At 40.2% G+C, this 17,568-nt stretch overlaps 1 protein-coding gene across 6 annotated transcripts in view; it reads left to right on the forward strand.

The window, feature by feature from the left end:
- dnah9l (dynein, axonemal, heavy polypeptide 9 like) overlaps positions 1-17,568 on the forward strand; it is a 427,363-nt gene that overhangs the window by 373,477 nt on the left and 36,318 nt on the right. For 3 of the 6 annotated variants that reach the window (XR_006312134.1, XM_043693603.1, XM_043693605.1), the window contains exons 74-77: positions 4,033-4,160; positions 7,192-7,419; positions 8,649-8,840; positions 12,612-12,731. Coding sequence is in view for 5 of the 6 variants with exons in the window: in XM_043693603.1 (XP_043549538.1) it covers positions 4,033-4,160; positions 7,192-7,419; positions 8,649-8,840; positions 12,612-12,731 (668 nt within the window). In the remaining variant the exon portion in view is untranslated. Of the gene's footprint in view, positions 1-4,032; positions 4,161-7,191; positions 7,420-8,648; positions 8,841-12,611; positions 12,732-13,475; positions 13,556-17,568 lie in introns of those variants that run through there. The other 3 variants (XM_043693606.1, XM_043693604.1, XM_043693607.1) reach the window with 3 other exon arrangements.

Here is a 17,568-nt window from a genome sequence, read left to right on the forward strand (position 1 = left end):
AGATAGAAGCATCATTAGATGATATGGGATGTAATCTTAGATTGGTAGATCACTCTTGATATGAGACAATCAATTCCTGAAGAAGGGCTCAGGAATCCTGAAGATTCTCCTGCTCCTTGGATGCTGCCTGACCTGCAGAGCTTTTCCAGCAACACATTTTCAGCAGGGATGAGACAATCAATAACTGCATTAAATGCACTTTATTGATTATGGATAGGCCACGAGCAAATGCAGTTGTGATTTCTCCACTTTTAATGGGTGAACACTTTTAATGGGTAGCCATGACACATGATTATTGGCAAATCAAGTTCAATAATCCCATTTTAATTTCCTCCTTTACTTTCTTATGGTGATAATCATTCATCTAAGTTAAATTATTGTTAATTCACTAATTGACAGGAACTTTGTTCCACTATAACTCTCTTCACCATGTCACAGTCTTAAAATCTCTTTGATCCCTAATTTTGAAAACAAGACATCCTTCACCAACAATGGCTATGAAATATTAACATTGTTCCTGTACATTAAATTTATTAACTAGGTTTTTGTATCATTTAGGTCTATTTTTAATATCAAGAAAGAAATATAATCAGGGAAAGTTAGACAAACCAGCAAAGCTACAGTTTAAACAAAATAGTGACCAAGTTTGTTTTAGAACAGTTCCTAAACTTGAAAATGATCAAAAGTTTTGAATGCCTCAGTTAAACTGAATGACAATCTGCTATTATTTACACATTTTGCACATTCCAGTTTTATTTCTCAGCAAGTGGACTGCAGTAGTTCAAAGAAGGCAGCTCAATACCACCTTCTCAAGGGCAACTAAGGACGAGCAATAAATGCTGGCCCAGAGGCACCCAAGTTCCACAAGTGTATAAAAAACAATTAGCCATGATAAAAATCATATTAGCATTCATAACTGTTGTTTCCATTTTTCCATCACTCCCAAAGGAAACAAACACAAACTCCATTGTCAGTCTTTTCTGCACAATACTTTGTTAAAATACAAAGCTGCCAGCACAAGTGTAGACTTCTGCACAGCAAAGTTTACAAGAATGATAACTGGACTTCAGCAGTTAATTTATGAGGAGAGATTATAAAAATTAGGCCTGTTTTCTCCAGAATTTAGAAGGTTATGGGTGGATCTGAACAACGTCTTCAAGATATTAACATGAAAAGACAGGGTAAATAAACTACTTCCACTCGTGTGGCACTGGAAAAGTGGAACGTTTCAGAGAATATTTCTGGGACACATGCACCAAACAACTCCATCGTCGTGTGGCCGACCACATCAACACCCCCTCCTACTCCACCAAGGACATGCAAGTACTGGGCCGCCTCCACTACCAAATCCAAGCCACCCAATAACTGGAGGAAGAACATCTCATCTTCTGCCTTGGGACCCTCCAACCGTGTGGCATCAATGTCAATTTCACCGGTTTTCTCATCTCTCCTCCCCCACCTCATCCCAGATCCAACCCTCCAACAAGGCACCACCCACTTGAATTGTCCTATCTGTCCATCTTTTTTCCCACCTATCTGCATCACCCTCCCTCTGACCTATCACCATCACCCCCTACTTGTATCTACATATCTCCTTGCCTCCACCCCACCCTCCTATTAATCTCCAAACCGCCATTTCCCCGCCCCCCACATTCCAGGTGAAGGCCTTATGCCCAAAATGTTGATTCTCCTGCTCCTTGTTTGCTGCCTGACTGGCTGTGCTTTTCCAGCACCACACTTTTCAGCTCTGATTTCCAGCATCTGCAGACCTCACTTTCTTCCGGAAACTATTTCCACTGCTTAGGGTTTCTAAAACTATGGGCCATAGTCTAAGAATTAGGGTCAGACCATTCAGGAAGCACCTCTACATAAAAAAAGATAGTTGATGTTTACAACTCTCTTCCACAAATGGCAGGGGATGATGGACCAGTTGTTACTTAGAAATCGAAGATAGATTAATTTTTATGAAATGAAGTTATTAAGCGATATGGTCCAAAGGTAGTATATGGAGTGAGAATATCCAAAATCTCACTGAATGATGAAACTTGATTAGGGCTGAATAGGTCTGTTCTTATTTCTATGTCCCTAGAATCATCAAAGGTTCAAAGTACAATTTTTAAAACTTTGGGCAAAAAATAACACCATGTCATATGAAGCACCACTTAAGGTTTAGTTGAATTTTGATCCAAATTACGATCCAAAGGGGTACCATGTTGTGAATTGAACCCCACTATTCCTGGAGTTGTACCAAGTGCTAAAGCTTTTCTTTGTGTGCAGTACTCCAATTTACTTGATTTACAGATCAAATTTGATAGAGAACATGGACCAAGGTTTTGTACTAGCCAAAAATTATTATTTATTCCAAATAATTATCACTGCAAGTAAGCAGATATAAACCATTGGCATATAACACTACTAACTGAAACTGCAGTTCCTTTATAAACTCTCTTTTATACATACACACACAAAAACAGATAAGCACATAAGGAAAATAGATTATTGGAGGAGGTAGAAAAGCTGGAAAGTTAGTTCAGTAGTCTTTGCTTCCTGATGCTGATGTTGAAATGATTCTTCTTCAGCTAGCCAGACCCTTTGTCTTTCTCTAGAAACTTCCAGTTGTTTGTAAGAAGTACAGATGATTGGCTCACTTAGAAAATTGGCTCCTGAAAAAGGGCTCATGCCCGAAATGTCGATTCTCCTGCTCCTTGGATGCTGCCTGACCTGCTGCGCTTTTCCAGCAACACATTTTCAGCTCACTTAGAAAATGCCCTGGATTTATCAATTCAAAAGTCACAGCTCACAGGATAGATAACTGGTTTTCTTCAAGTTTAAACAGTTTTGTTAACTGCAGAGAACAGACAACTTCTGCTGGGATGAACATCCCTTCTGGTAGCTTTCTATCGGTGTGTCCATATCTCTGTAACTTGTTTCCAGTCCCAACCTGTGCAATTAGCTGAGAATCAGTAAACTTCACTTGTAAATTACTTCTAAATGCCCGATCATCTGCAAATTGCAGAAATCCACTGCAACAAAAACGGCATTCACAGTCAATATCAAATTTCTTGCTATATAAATATGCAGACATCCTGGCAAACCCCTGTTTTCAAAAATAGTTCTTTGACATTGCAGTCCATGGTTTTTTAAGATATAAAAAGGCATAATTATAATTTTAGTAGAATTGTTTATCTGGAATGCCTTGTTGCAGATCTTGTCAGATGAAAAATATTGTGTATCACTGACAAGATGCAAGATAAATAACTGTTAATATTTAAATAGTGGAAACACGTCTTCAGTTTCCATTACTTGCTGTAAATTCATGTTGAATGTCATTGCTATATCTGTTCTTTCCCTTCCAAAAGGTTATCATTGAAATATACTTTACTGAGTTTTTTTTCCAAAGTAATACTACTTCATATTTTTAATGCATTGGATTGGATCTGCTAACTCCATAATCTGCCTATCGTTTGCATTCTTTGTCAAAAATTTCCTATGCCTCTAATTTACTGATCTTCACCTTGTGATTCTTGGGATCACTTTTTTTCCTGTTTTGTTTTAGTGATCATTGAGGATATTTCACCAATCTGAAAAACTCGTATTTACTCAAACCTTTTGTTTCCTAATGCTTAATTTTCTCTTTATCCATGCTTCCTTCATTATCTCTAATAACACCTCCATCAATGTTCACTCTTATGGAGAAAATTGAGTTTACTAATGTGTATGTCCAAAGGTAAAGAATCCAATATGAATCTAATAAGAAATCTGTTGTCACTGACTGATTCCTTAATTAACAACAGTCAGACAAGCAGGACATCTTGACAAGACCAAGCTTACTAGCCATATCTATGAATGTTAATTAATTTTATTTTACATTCTTAACATGAGTTCTGTTCTAAGACTTGTTATGTGGATGCTAACATTAACAGAGTGGGTAAAGGCAACCTAACTTTCACAAAGCTCTTTATCCTCACTTATTTAGACTTAAGTGAATTTGTTGAACAAACATTTCCCAATATATATTTTTGTACTTTTTAGGAAATAAACTTGGTTTCACCATAGATTCTGGAAAACTACACAATCTATCGCTTGGTCAGGGACAAGAAGCAATAGCTGAACAAGCTATAACCAGTGCAGCTCAAGAAGGACACTGGGTTATTCTGCAGGCAAGTTAGGCTGTGTGGAATATAGTTATACCAAAATGCATATGGATTTCATTATTTGATTTGAAAGGTAGCTGCAGTGGTTATAATACTACAATATACAGAAGGACATCGATTATCTGAAGGACACAGGCAGGGAGAATTTTGTTTGGTTAATCAAATGCCGGGTAACATAGGTTACCAAGCGTTGGGACCTTGCAATCTTAATTGTTTGCCGGTTAATAGAGGTTCCTCTGTAATCTGAACGCTTCTGAGAAAGTGTAACCCCATGTGCACTGCCACTCATTGAGGTCCTTAAGTGCACAATTAACACCCACTTTAAGGGCCTCATCTCATTGCTGTTGGTATTCGCTCAGCAGTAGACAGGGGGCTCACCAGCCAGGTTGTTTATGGGTATTCCAGCATGAAGAAGCCAGAGATTGGCAGTAGTGGTCCATCTAGAAGCAACCGTACTGAGCACTAAACTCTGTCCTTGGTACAGAACCATCTTAGTCGAGACGGTGGTGCTGGAAAAGCACATCAGGTCAGGCAGCATCGAGAAGCAGGAGAATTGACATTTTGGGCATAAGCCCTTCATCAGGAATGAGCTGAGAGATTAATGGGAGAGGGGTGAGGCTGGGGGGGAAGGTAGCTGAGAACGTGATGTGATAGGTAGACAAAGGTGAGGGAGAAGGTGATAGTTCGGAGAGGAGGGTGGAACAGATAGATGGGAAAGAGGATGGACAGGTCAAGAGGGCAGTGCCAAGTTGGAGGCTGGGACTGGGATAAGTTGAGGGGAGAGGAAATGAGGAACCTGGTGAAATCCACATTAATCCTGTGTGGTTGCAAGGTCCCAAGTCAGAAGCTGAGGTGTTCTTCCTCCACACATTGGGTGGTTAGGGTTTGGCAATGGAGGCGGCCCAGGACCTGCATGTCCTTGGTGGAGTGGGAAGGGGAGTTGAAGTGTTCTGCCGTGGTGCAGTGGGATTAGATTGGTGCAGGTGTCCCAGAGATATTCTCTGAAATGATCCACAAGTTGGTGTCCTGTCTCCCCGATGTAGAGGCGACCACATCAGATGCAACAGATATAGTAGATGACATTGGTGAAAGTACTGATAAATTTCTGTCAGCTGTGGAAGGATCCTTTGGGGCCTTGGATGGAAGTGAGGTCAGTGGGGGGAGGTGCGGGCACAGGTTTTGCACCACTTGTTTTGGCAGGGAAAGGTGCCGGGAGTGGAATGTGGGCTGGTGGGGGGTGTGGATCTGAATGGGAGTCACAGAGGGAATTGTCTCTCTGAAACACTGGTAGGGGTGGGGATGGAAATATATCCCTGGTGGTAGGGTTTGTTTGTAGGTGGCCGAAGTGGCGGAGGATAATGCAACATATACGGAGGTTGGTTGGATGGAAGGGGAGTACCAGGGATATTGTGTCCTTGTTGCATTGGGAGGTGTGAGGTTCAAGGACGGAGGTGCGGGAAGGGAGGAGATGCGCTGGAGGGCACCGTCAACCATGTAGGAGGGGAAATTGAGACCATTGAAGAAGGAGGCCATCTGGGATTTTCTATGGTGGAATTGGTCATCCTGGGAACAGATGCGGTGGAGGTGGGAAATTTGAGAATGGTGTTTTTACAGGAGGCTGTATGGGAGGAGGAGGTGCAGTTCAGGTAGCTGTGGGAGTCGGTGGGCTTGTACTGAATGTCCATGGTTAGTTGGTCGCTGGAGATGGAGAAGTCAGAGAATGGGAAGGAGGTGGCCAAGATGGTCCAGGTGAATTTGAGGTTGGGGTGAAAGGTGTCACTGAAGTTGGTGAACTGTTCAACCTCCTCATGGGAGCATGAGATAGCGCCAATACAATCATCAATGTCGTGGAGGAAAAGGTGGGGGGTGGTGCTGGTGTAGCTGTGGAAGGTGAACTGTTCCATGTACGCGATCAAAGAGACAGGCAAAACTCTTCTGAAGACACCAATGGTGGCTAGGCTCTCCATCTCATCCCTGCCAGTCTCCTTCCAACCATTGGAAGTTCAAACCAAGGAGGGCCCATTTGAGTCTTTGATGATGCCCTCAGCATGTCAGGGCTGTCCAGACACAAACACTCTCAGGGTTTCCAACCAAACTTCTGAGGCAGTGAACTCTACTGCCAAGCAGGTTTCTTCCACCCCTGTTGTGGAACCAGGGGCAGCCAAAGAAAATATGTCTGAGAGCAAAGGGCATATATTTAACGTGAGGAGCAAGTGGTTTAGAGAGGATCTGAGGAAACATTTTTCACCTAGAAAGTAGTAGACTGGCTGGTGGAGGCAAGTATTCTCGCCATGTTTAAGAAGCATCTGGATGAGGATTTAAAACCCTGGGGCATACTGAGCTGTGGGCCAAGTGCAGGTAAATGGAATTAGTGCAGTGTGTTGTTTGTTGGTTGGCATAGACATGGTGGGCGGAGGGGCCTGTTTCTATTTTGTATGACTCTACGATATCCTGAGAGAGAGAGAGAGGATTTTGAGGTCACCTTGGTGGCATAGTGACAGCACATAGCCAGCATGTCACATTTGGATAATGTCAATTGGATGTACACCACATCCATTTGTTTGAGTCTCTGTATAGCACTGAATGTAACTGTGCCAGTATGAGGCCAAACAAACAAGATCTATCATTAGTTGATGTCTATGTTGAGAGCCTGCAAAAGCATAAGGAAGCAAAACGAACATGATATGTATTGAGCAATGTGTTCTGCTGACACCATTGATCTTTGTGGTAAAACATCCCTATTCTTTTCCTGGCCTCCATGTGCAAAGCTGTTGGTTTAAATGAAGTGGTCAGCAATGTGTGGGGCAGGGAGGTATACAGCACACAAGGGAGCCAATGCATTAGACTCACCATGGATTAGGGGCTCCACAGGTACGTGTCATGTACAGTGCACAGGTCAGCATGTAATGTTGTTGCCTTCTAAAGGGCCTCGCAATGTTTTAGTTGTCACCAATTGAGGTAAAAGTTAAGTAGGAGTGTATGCAGTATATTTGAATGTATCAAATTTTTAATGACGAATTGTTCAAATGCTTTGCAGAATATTCACTTGGTAGATAAATGGCTCAGCAATTTAGAACAGATTCTTGAGAAGTACAGTGAAAGATCCCATCCAGACTACCGTGTGTTCATGAGCGCAGAATCTGCTCCAACTCCTGAAGAGCACATTATTCCACAAGGAATCCTTGAGAATTCAGTTAAAATTACTAATGAACCACCAACTGGTATGTTAGCTAATCTCCATGCAGCTTTGGACAATTTTGATCAGGTATGGTTGATATTCAATGACAATAAAAAATGATTAGCAACTTAAATATTTTATGCATCAGGCAGACAATAAATATGGGGAATTAGAACTGATGTTTTTCTTGAGTGCTGATTAACCATATTAAAATTATTGTTCTCAAATTTGCAAATGCTAATGCAAAAGAAAATGGGGGGCCTTGCTGATCATGCATTTGCTTTTTGCTCAATTTTGTGGAAGTATATATTTACAATGGTCTTTAATGTAAGTTCCTTTTCAACACTTAAGTACCTTTCAAGCTAAAAGTGGTGTGTATTATATTTGTGATCACAAAAATTTAAACGTGGCCTAGTACCACCAGGAGTCCAATCATGCTGATCCATTGCAGGGTTAGAGGTGGGAGTTGTCGACAGTAGAGCAAGCAGAGTTGCGGAACTTTACATGTTGTTATGTGCAGATACAGAGTGGAAACAAGACACTTTCCAACAAGAAGTGAAAAAAAAAGAAAATCACTGGTCAACCATTGCACACTTTTGTTTTCCTATTATTGGTCAGTTTAGAGCAATATTGACAGAGGCTTGGGAGAGGGTCAACTTTTCAATAAGAGAAAGACTAGGACTTTGGGGAAGATAAAGGATAAAGTACTCGATTAAGAGAAATCCTTATCTTCAAAAGCAAAGAGTGTAGAGATATTTTTGCCAGAAATAAACTCAGCAAAGCAAACTTAAATGGAATCTTTGTATTATTTATTATTATCTCTTATTTTCCTTATCTATGTCATTTATGTAAATTATTTACAAATTTAGAACGTAAGATGTGATGGTCTAGTTTTACAGTTGCTTACAACTGCAGACAATCCTGGTCTGAAGCACATTGCTTAATGAAAGCAAATTCTTGGCTGACACTTTACTCTTGGATGAAATGAGCACAAAGGCTACAATTATCTTGATACTGTGCTTACTCTGAAAACTAAACAAAAAGTCTACATTCACCTCTGGATGACAAATGTATTGTGACATCCATTGTAATTTTAAAAGTGTTTTTTTCTAGTGATAGGAGAATGAATTCAGTATTTAAATTTTAATGAAGATGACATTTTGTTTATGTCATTTGTGCAAATCTGGCTATGTAATCTGCATTGTTTAAATTTGATCTTCTGAACCAAAAATCCAATTCAGGTTTTGTTTTTCCGCTTTTGTGAAAGTGATTTATATTTGTTATATTAAGCATATTTCGTATGCCTTTCATCACAGGATACTCTGGATCAATGCTCTCGTGAACATGAGTTTAAGACGATATTATTTTCACTGTGCTATTTCCACGCCTGTGTTGCTGAACGGCGTAAATTTGGCCCCCAGGGCTGGAATCGAAAATATCCTTTTAATACTGGAGACCTAACTATTTCAGTCCATATTTTATTCAGCTATTTAGAAGCTAATTCTCAGGTACTCGGAAGATAACTGAAATTCTAATTGTATTCAAATTAACTTAAATCTTTTATTTACATAGTATGTTTGAGTCTGTGGGGAATATAACAAAGGTATTTTGATCTAAATCAGTCACAGTCTAAATAAGTCAAATCATAAGCTTGTGTTGAAGTACAATAAAAAGTCCACTTGGAATCTGTCACTATCTTTCTATTGACCAATCTTTCTTTTCACTCCATCCCATCTGCATCACACCTTGCAACTCAAGCTTAAGTGGCATTTCTGTTTTGATAGTTTTAAATGGATCTGCTGACTGACTTTAAAACAGCAGATTGACGATTCTGCACCGTTACTGGCCATGATTATTATTGCATGAAGTGGTGAGGCTCATGTTTGGATATCTGAAATTCCTCTGCCCATAACAATGGAAATGTAAGATGCACTGAAAATTACAAACGTAGTCAACTTCTGATAATCAAAATTTAAATTTGTATTTTTGTATTGGAACCAATTGAATATATTGAAAGACAGTGCGAGTAGTGCCTATTTCCTATATATTTTGAAATGTGTTCCCAAAGTTTATGTTCTATGTTTCAAATTCCCCAAATTTTCATATGTTGTGTGGAAAAGGAACTATTTTGTTACATTCTTGGAATTTATAGAACTATTTTCTTAGCCATCTCACTGATAATCAAAGAAAATGGTCAGTCATTTGTATTTATTTCATTAACAAATTTTGTTAAATTCTTTATAAACTCTTTGCAGCAATGCATGAATTAACGTACTTCATTGATGGCACATTATACCTAATGGCTAGGGCTCAAATATTATGATTAAACCATTAAGATATGGATGGAAGAACATGCAAGACTATGATGCTATGAGCAGACATGTCACCATTATTCTCTAACAGTGATCCAATACTATTACTGAACCGCCAGCCCTCCCTGATTTCTCGATTGCAGTAGTTATGTCTCAGCTGATGGATTTCATTTGGTTGTGCTCAGTGACGTTTCCATTCTTTTCAGTCAGCCTGACGTCTGTAAGCTGAAATTGATGTATTTGAGGACAGTTTGGGCATTTTGGACATTCATCTACCAAGATATGGCAAAAATATGTCAAACTGCTGACCTTTACATGTCATCATTTTCCTTTTTTCTACAAGCTTAGCATTTTGGTCTGGTTTAAAAAGCAAGTTAGTTAAAAGGATAGAAGAGATCCCAAAAAAAATCTTCAGTTTCAATTTTTTTAAAGTGTAATGTTAAATCTTAATAAGACCCAAAGAAGTAGGTATAGAATTGGGCCATTGAGCCTGTTCTGCAATTCAATAAGATCATCACTGATCTGACCATCTTCACTTCCACTTTCCTGCCTTTTCCCTATAATTCTTTAATCCTTTACTGATTAAAATCTCCCCCTCCCACTCAGTCAAGGATATGTAAGTCCTGGGTCTCCTCCATTGCCAAATCGTTACCACCTGACGTCTGGAGGAGGAACACCTCATATTCTGTCGTGGGACCCTGCAACCACACGGGATAAGTATGGATTTCATTTCCTCATTTCCCATCCCCCCCATATTATCCCAATCCCAAACCTCCAAGTTGGCACTGTCCTCCAGACCTGTCCATCACTGCCCCCCTCTGACTTATCACCTTCTCCCTCACCGTCATCCATCTATCGATTTCCCAGCTACCTCCCCCTAAACCCATCCCCTCGCAGTTATCTCTCAGCCCTTCATACAAGCTTCATTCCTGATGAAGGGCTTATGCCCGAAATGTCGAATCTCCTGCTCCTCGGATGCTGCCTGACCTGCTGTGCTTTTCCAGCATCAAACACTCAACTCTGATCTCCAGCATCTGCAGTCCTCACTTTCTCCTGATCAAAAATTGCCTATTTCAGCCTGGAATTACTTAATGGCCCAGCTTCCACAACCCTCTGCAGTAAAGGACTCCACAAATTCATAACAGCGAAAAGAAATTTCTCCTCATCTGTGTCTTAAATGACCAACCCCTTATTCTGAGGTAATACCCTTTAGTCCTGGACTTTCTACCACATCTACCCTGTCAAGTCCCCTAAGGATCTTGTATCCTTCAATAAGGTTGTCTCTCATTCTTGTAAATTCCAATGAGTATTGGCCCAACCTATACAACTTCTCATAAGACATTCCCTCGTATCAGCTTAAAGTGGACCCTACCCCCGATATCAGATGATCTTTCCTTAGATAAGGGGGTCAAAACAATTCACCAGGCTGTGGTCTTGATGAGTGCCTTGTATAGTTTTATTTTAAAGCCTCCCTACTCTTATTCCCAATTCCCTTGGAAGTAAAGACCAACATTCCATTTGTCTTCCTATTAACTGCTGAACTTAAGTGCTTGCTTTTTGTGATTCGTGGATGAGGATCCCAAATCCCTCTGTTCTGTAGCTTTCTGCACTTTTTATTTAAACAATATTCAGCTCCTCTATTCTTCATACTTTTATATCATCCTCAAACGTGACTATAATGCGTTCATTTTCCTCGTCAAAGTCATTAATGTATATTTTTCCCAGAGGCACTTCCACCCTGAAAATGTCCTCCTTATTCCACCTGTCTTTTGTTCGTCAGCCAATCATCTGTCAATATTAATATACTACCTTCAATACCATTGGATCTTATTAAATACTCAGTGATACCTTATCAAGCACTTTCTGGAAATCCAAATATATTACATCGACCGCTACCTTTTCTCTATCCTGCTTGATAACTGTTCAAAGCGTTGCGGTACATTTGTCAGCCATGCTGACTCTTCTAAATGCTCTACTATTACCTCCTTTAAAGAAGACGCTTTCATTTTCCCTACAACAGTTGTTAACCTGACTGGCCTACAATTACCACTCCATTGGCTCCTACCTTTTTTGAATAAATGTGCTACATTGGCAGTTTTCCAATCCTGAGAGACTTCTCCAGAAACTAAGGATCCTTGGAAGACTATTAATGCATCCAGCATCTCTACTGCTTCCTTTAATAAACTAGTTACATCCCATCAGGTTCAGGTATCTTATCAATCTTTAGCCCCATTGGTTTCCCTAGCACTTCCTCTGTAGTGTAAACTGGTTTCAGAGTACCAGAAAGAGCTTTTGGAGAAATCACCTGATATCTTGATATGTGGGCTAAGAACGACCCCAGCATGACAATACTGTCTCTATGGTGCATGTTTTGCTGTATTTACTGTCCTTGGAATGTTGTACCAATTTCCATAGCTACATAAATATTAATGAATTAACAATAAAAGTGTTTTCTGCAATAGTAACCCTGGTTTTCATTTACATTTTAGGCTGTGTTACAAATATTGAGGCAGAAGGTCTCAAGTGTGTGAATAAGTAGGCAGATGAAATTTACTTCTGTTATTGAACAAGCTTGGTCATCCCATTATCAAATTTGCTTTAAAGGTTATAAAATCTTAAGTCAGTGATGTTGCATTATTGTAATCTTGCTTGATGTGTTAAAAAGTAATTCAGTTAGTCAGTTGCTGATGACTGGAAGAATATTAATTCATCATCAGTGGTGGACTATTTCATTTATTCAATCTGTTATGGATTATTAATTATTTTTATATGGGAGCTGTGAGATTGCTGTTGACGGTAAGCTTGTTTATTATTTAGCAGTTACTTCCCTTTGTTGTTATTGAATAAGTCTCACTGAATTATGATTTCTTTTACTATTAATAAAAGGTGCACATTCATTCATGACTGTAGAATGTATTTGTACTTTGTTTGAAATGTGAACTCTGACTAAATTATTTGGGGTCTTAGGTACCATGGGAAGATTTGCGTTACCTGTTTGGTGAAATTATTTATGGAGGTCATATTACCGATGACTGGGATAGAAAACTATGTCGTACTTATCTAGAAGAGTACATGCAGCCGAACCAGGTGAGTGTGATTCTCAATTGTACAGGCTCTCTGAAATTTCAAGTTATTGGAACTAGGGCTCCCCCTACTGGAAATATGTGTCCAGTTGTCTAATACAGAATATTATTGAGAAAATAGCTTTTCCAATTTCAATCAATACTTACGTGAATACAAATTATTCATCAAATACTAGCCTTTCCATGTTTTCACATTTTAAATAAATTATTAATTCACAAACATTTTTGGATCACAATTGAATAACAATGGACATTATTAAGTCTATGATAATAAGCAGCAAATATTGCATTATCATTCTTCTCAATCTCTCCTATTCTCCATTTTTGTCTTTTTCACCTGTGTTTTTTTCCTTTCTTCTTCTTCACACACACCTTTTACGTTTCCTCTCCTATCTTTCACTTGCTTGCTGTGTACATTTCCTGGAGTTTGACCTTTTGACGAATCAAGCAGATGGTGGTATCTCATGAGATGAATGAAAGGGTCAGGTAACATTTGGAGAGAGAAACAGAATAAACATTTCAAGTTGATAATCTTGCATTACAACTAACCTGAATCTTTAATTCTTTTTCTCTCAGATTTTCAGCATTGCTAGTATTTTGCCTGTGTAGTATTAGAGGAAATAGATTATGACTAGAGCATCTTTTCCTTACATTTTGTGCTGCATTTAACCATGCTGTGCAGTTCAAGGATTATTTGACATGAAATAAACCAAAAGTAGGCATCTGACCTTTTTTTGGATTTTTACAGCAAAGGCTTCTTCAACATCATGGATGGTTTTGTCACACAATTACAATATTTTAATTTGTATAGAAGAGAATTATGGTCGCTTCTCAAAATAAAGGTGAAGTTAAGATTATGATTCACTAATTGTCCCTCTTTTTTCACCTCCTGCTAATCAGTTATAAACCAATATTGATGTAAGCCTGCAAAAAAAAATGGCTTGTGCCGTGAGGCTGTTTTAGTGTTGTGGTATGTCTCTACCAGTGGGCTGGAAGACCAAGGTTCAAGTCCCACCCCAGGATGTGCTAACTAGGGATAAACAGATTGATTTAGCATGTAGTTTTGGCAGAGTTATTCTGGTGGTAAATTAACAACCTCTAGGCCTCAGAGATTTTCAAATCCAGTTGACTGATTCTCTTGACTCCTAGTTTGAAGTTATATGTGACAACTTAGTTGGTTAAAGCCCCTACCTATGAAACAGGAGATCCTGTGTTCGTATCTCAATAGTGCCTTGATCCACAACTCGTTGTCAATTTAGCATCTTGTGCCTCAATTGAGGGGGTGTCCCTACCACCACACCAGAAGGTCCATGCTCAAACCCAACCTGCCCTGGAGTTGTCATGATATGTCCAAACAGACCTATTAAAAAAAATACAAAAAGGCTGTGATTTGAAGAAAGAGGTCAGAGCTTATGGGTGGCTCAGGAGAACCTGACTCTCGTGGCACAAGAAGATGATCGATCTGGTGTGCTCTCTACTCCATGAATGTGTAAGATTTGTAAGGTTGTCATTGTGGAGGACTGCCACATGAAAACTTGGATGCCAAACATCTCCACCACTTGTTTCTTATGTGATCAATGTCTGTCACTTTGTTGCAGCCAACAGTGTAGTGTCACTGGCATCTCACACATCTGCCACGATTCATATTGATTCATAAAAGCAGCTAAAACACTCAGCAACTCACACACCATCACTGAATCTCCCACAGCCAGGAAAATGCAGAGCACTGACAGCTTTTTTACGCATGGGACAATGACACAACCAAAAAGAAAGCTTTTTGGGTTAAACCTCACTTTGTGGTCAGCCCCAGTTTCCTGCTCCAGTCAGGTTTGCAGGCATTAGCCCATGTGGTTACCTGTCTTGGGCAGACTCGTTGACTTGTGGGTGTTCAGCAACAACAAGCAAGACTACAAGTGCTTGTGACTGCTCATGAAAGAGTTGACCTATACCGTCATCACTTCCTATGCTATAATCATTTGCTCCAAAAAGCACCAAGCAGACCTAAAACATTCTACCCTTTTGTATTGTACTATGAATGTTATTAAAACTTCACAACCTTGCGATCTTTGGTCTTTTGCATTTTTACAAACAAACAGGCTCAATGTAAATTTGGAGAAACAGGAGGCTGAATTTGAACTGGTGGGAAAAAAGGTCCAAGTTCACTGTCCAGATCAGGGTGTGTGGGTGTATGGACAAGTGGTAGGCTAGAAAAGTGGATTTTGCTGTCAGCTTGCAAGCCTGCCAGTAATGGGTGGCTGGTGGGCAGAAGTCTTGGAAGCTTAATCAAAGGCACTCTATTTAAATGTAATGGCAGCATTTGGATCAAAAGGTAAAACAGAAAGAGGCAATGATAAGGCTATCTTTCAAAGACTAGGTGTCTCCCATGTTTAGTAACACCACCCTGGAGATGTTCCTCCAAGCAACAAGAACATGAAAGACTGTGCTCCACCCAGGTAACAAGAGGAGGAAGCCAGCAAGTCTTAACAAGGACGTAAAGCTGGAGGAAGCTAGCAGCTGCATGATGGTTACACAAGCTTAGATGCAATGCCTGGTATGATTTGACAAGGTGAGTGGCATTTACAATATCAAACTTGCAGCCATGAAATCACAAAAGAAACCAGTAAATTGTGAGAAGAGGTCACTGATCAGACACAAGGTGTGAACGGGCACCTCTTCACAGCAAAATACATTACATCTTCCAGTGAGGGCAATTGGTGTTAATCACTACATTGCAATGTACTCTCCAACTGATAAAATGCTTGACCTTGAAATGGCGCCAGATGGCAAGTGCAGCTGAACCTTTGGAGATCAGTAACACAGCATATGTTTGTTTGCAGAAGCAACGGACTCAGTGCCAAGGAATGGGGACAAACTCAGAGCCAAGTATCATTGCTCATTTTCTTGATAACGGAGAAAGAGTTAGAGTTAATGAAGCAAACTCTTCATTAAGCTAACCACTTTGAGCAGTTTCATCAGGGCAGACTGTGAGGCAGTATGGAGCATATAGAGAATGAGTAACTTCATGGAAGTGACCATGAACCTTTTGACCAGCACCACTTGTGGTTCTTCACTGTAAAATGAAGACAGAACTCCAGATGAATGAAAAGCAAAAAGAGTTGTTGGATACCACAGAATCTGAACATCATTCCATCTTTCTCACAGGTCAAGGAGTAGCTGAGGCACCAACAATCATAGGGGAACAGAGCAGAATAAGACCTCAGTGGAGAAATCATCTTTTGAAAAAGAAATCAGTGTAACATCACTGTAGTGCACTCTGAACCAGTACAAATGCTCAAACATTGATGAGCATTGGCGTGTAATTAAAAAAGGTGACATCATGAGTTAAGCACAGCACAAAAACACATAAGTAACTAAAAGAGGCAGAGACAACTCGAACCACTGCCTGTCAGAGGGTATGGCCCAGTGGTGTTCAGCTTCACAGCACTGGTAAGCATCAGCAGTCATCACCAAAGCAGTAGCTGCTGGAGTATCTGCAGGAAATGTTCTTGTCAGATACCCAGAAGACTGTTTGCATCCATGTATGAGAATGAAGGATTCATTCATTTCATTAGTAATGCCATGTCTCTGGCACGAGTGCATGATTTCACCATTTGAGACAGTGGCCACCTTCATGGGGATCCACATCAGGCATACCATCAAATGGATACAGGAGATTCCTGCTTTCCAATGCACTATCATCTCATCTGTAAGCTCTACGGAGTAAAGTGTGGGCAAGGTGAGCCTGTCACATCTTGGAAGTCTCACCATGGTGTGTAGGGGTGTACACATGGGCAATAAAAAGAAGTGCGCCTTGGGCACCGACAGAGCATATATAGATATGAATACATGGATTAAAAAGATTACTCCACTTGGAGCATCAGCTGGTCATAATCTAGGAGGGTCCATCAAGGGTCTCAAACATTGTTGCGATATGCTGTAATCCCATTCCCAGTGGCTGTGCTTCTGTCATGTCCCTGTCTATCATTCTTCACTGGAGATGTTGAAGTCTGAGTGCATGAAATCCATTGCTAATTTGTTCACTTCAGTCTGAATGCCTCCCTATCCCCTAATTCTGCATTCACCAAGGTGCAACTTGGAGAGATTTTTCCTTTAATCTTCTTGTGATAAGTGCACACAATTTGCAGTTCCTCTAGCTGCTAACTTAGGTTCTTTAGTATTCCTCATTCTTTGTGTTGAAACTCTCCTGTTCACAATGACTTTGATTTCCAGCCATCACTTACCTGTCTCTGAACTTTCACCTCATTTTAGCTAGTGAACTGCTAGAGATCCTGTGATAAAATTTTAAAAGCATCTCAAATTATATTTCTATTAGCGTCTTAACATGAATAATTGCCTGCTCAGGTTGTAAGTTTGCTCACTGAGCTGGAAGATTTGTTTTCAGATGTATCATCACCATACTAGGTAACATCAGTGAGCCTTTGGTGAAGCACTGGAGTTCTGTTCCACTTTCTACTTATGTGTCTTGGTCTATTAAGATGGGCGATATCATTTCCGGTTCTTTTTCTCAGAAGTTGGTAAGTGGGGTCCAAAACGATGTGTTTATTGATGGAGTTTCATTTTGAATGCCAGGCCTCTAGAAATTCCTGTGGGCGGCACGGTGGTACAGTGGTTAGCACTGCTGCCTCACAGCGCCAGAGACCCGGGTTCAACTCCCGCCTCAGGCGACTGACTGTGTGGAGTTTGCACATTCTCCCCGTGTCTGCGTGGGTTTCCTCCGGGTGCTCCAGTTTCCTCTCTCAGTCCAAAGATGTGCATGCCAGGTGAATTGGCCATGCTAAATTGCCCGTAGTGTTAGGTAAGGGGTAAAGGTAGGGGTATGG

The sequence above is a fragment of the Chiloscyllium plagiosum genome, chromosome 7 (assembly GCF_004010195.1).
Source record: "Chiloscyllium plagiosum isolate BGI_BamShark_2017 chromosome 7, ASM401019v2, whole genome shotgun sequence".
Taxonomy (NCBI): Eukaryota; Metazoa; Chordata; class Chondrichthyes; order Orectolobiformes; family Hemiscylliidae; genus Chiloscyllium; species Chiloscyllium plagiosum.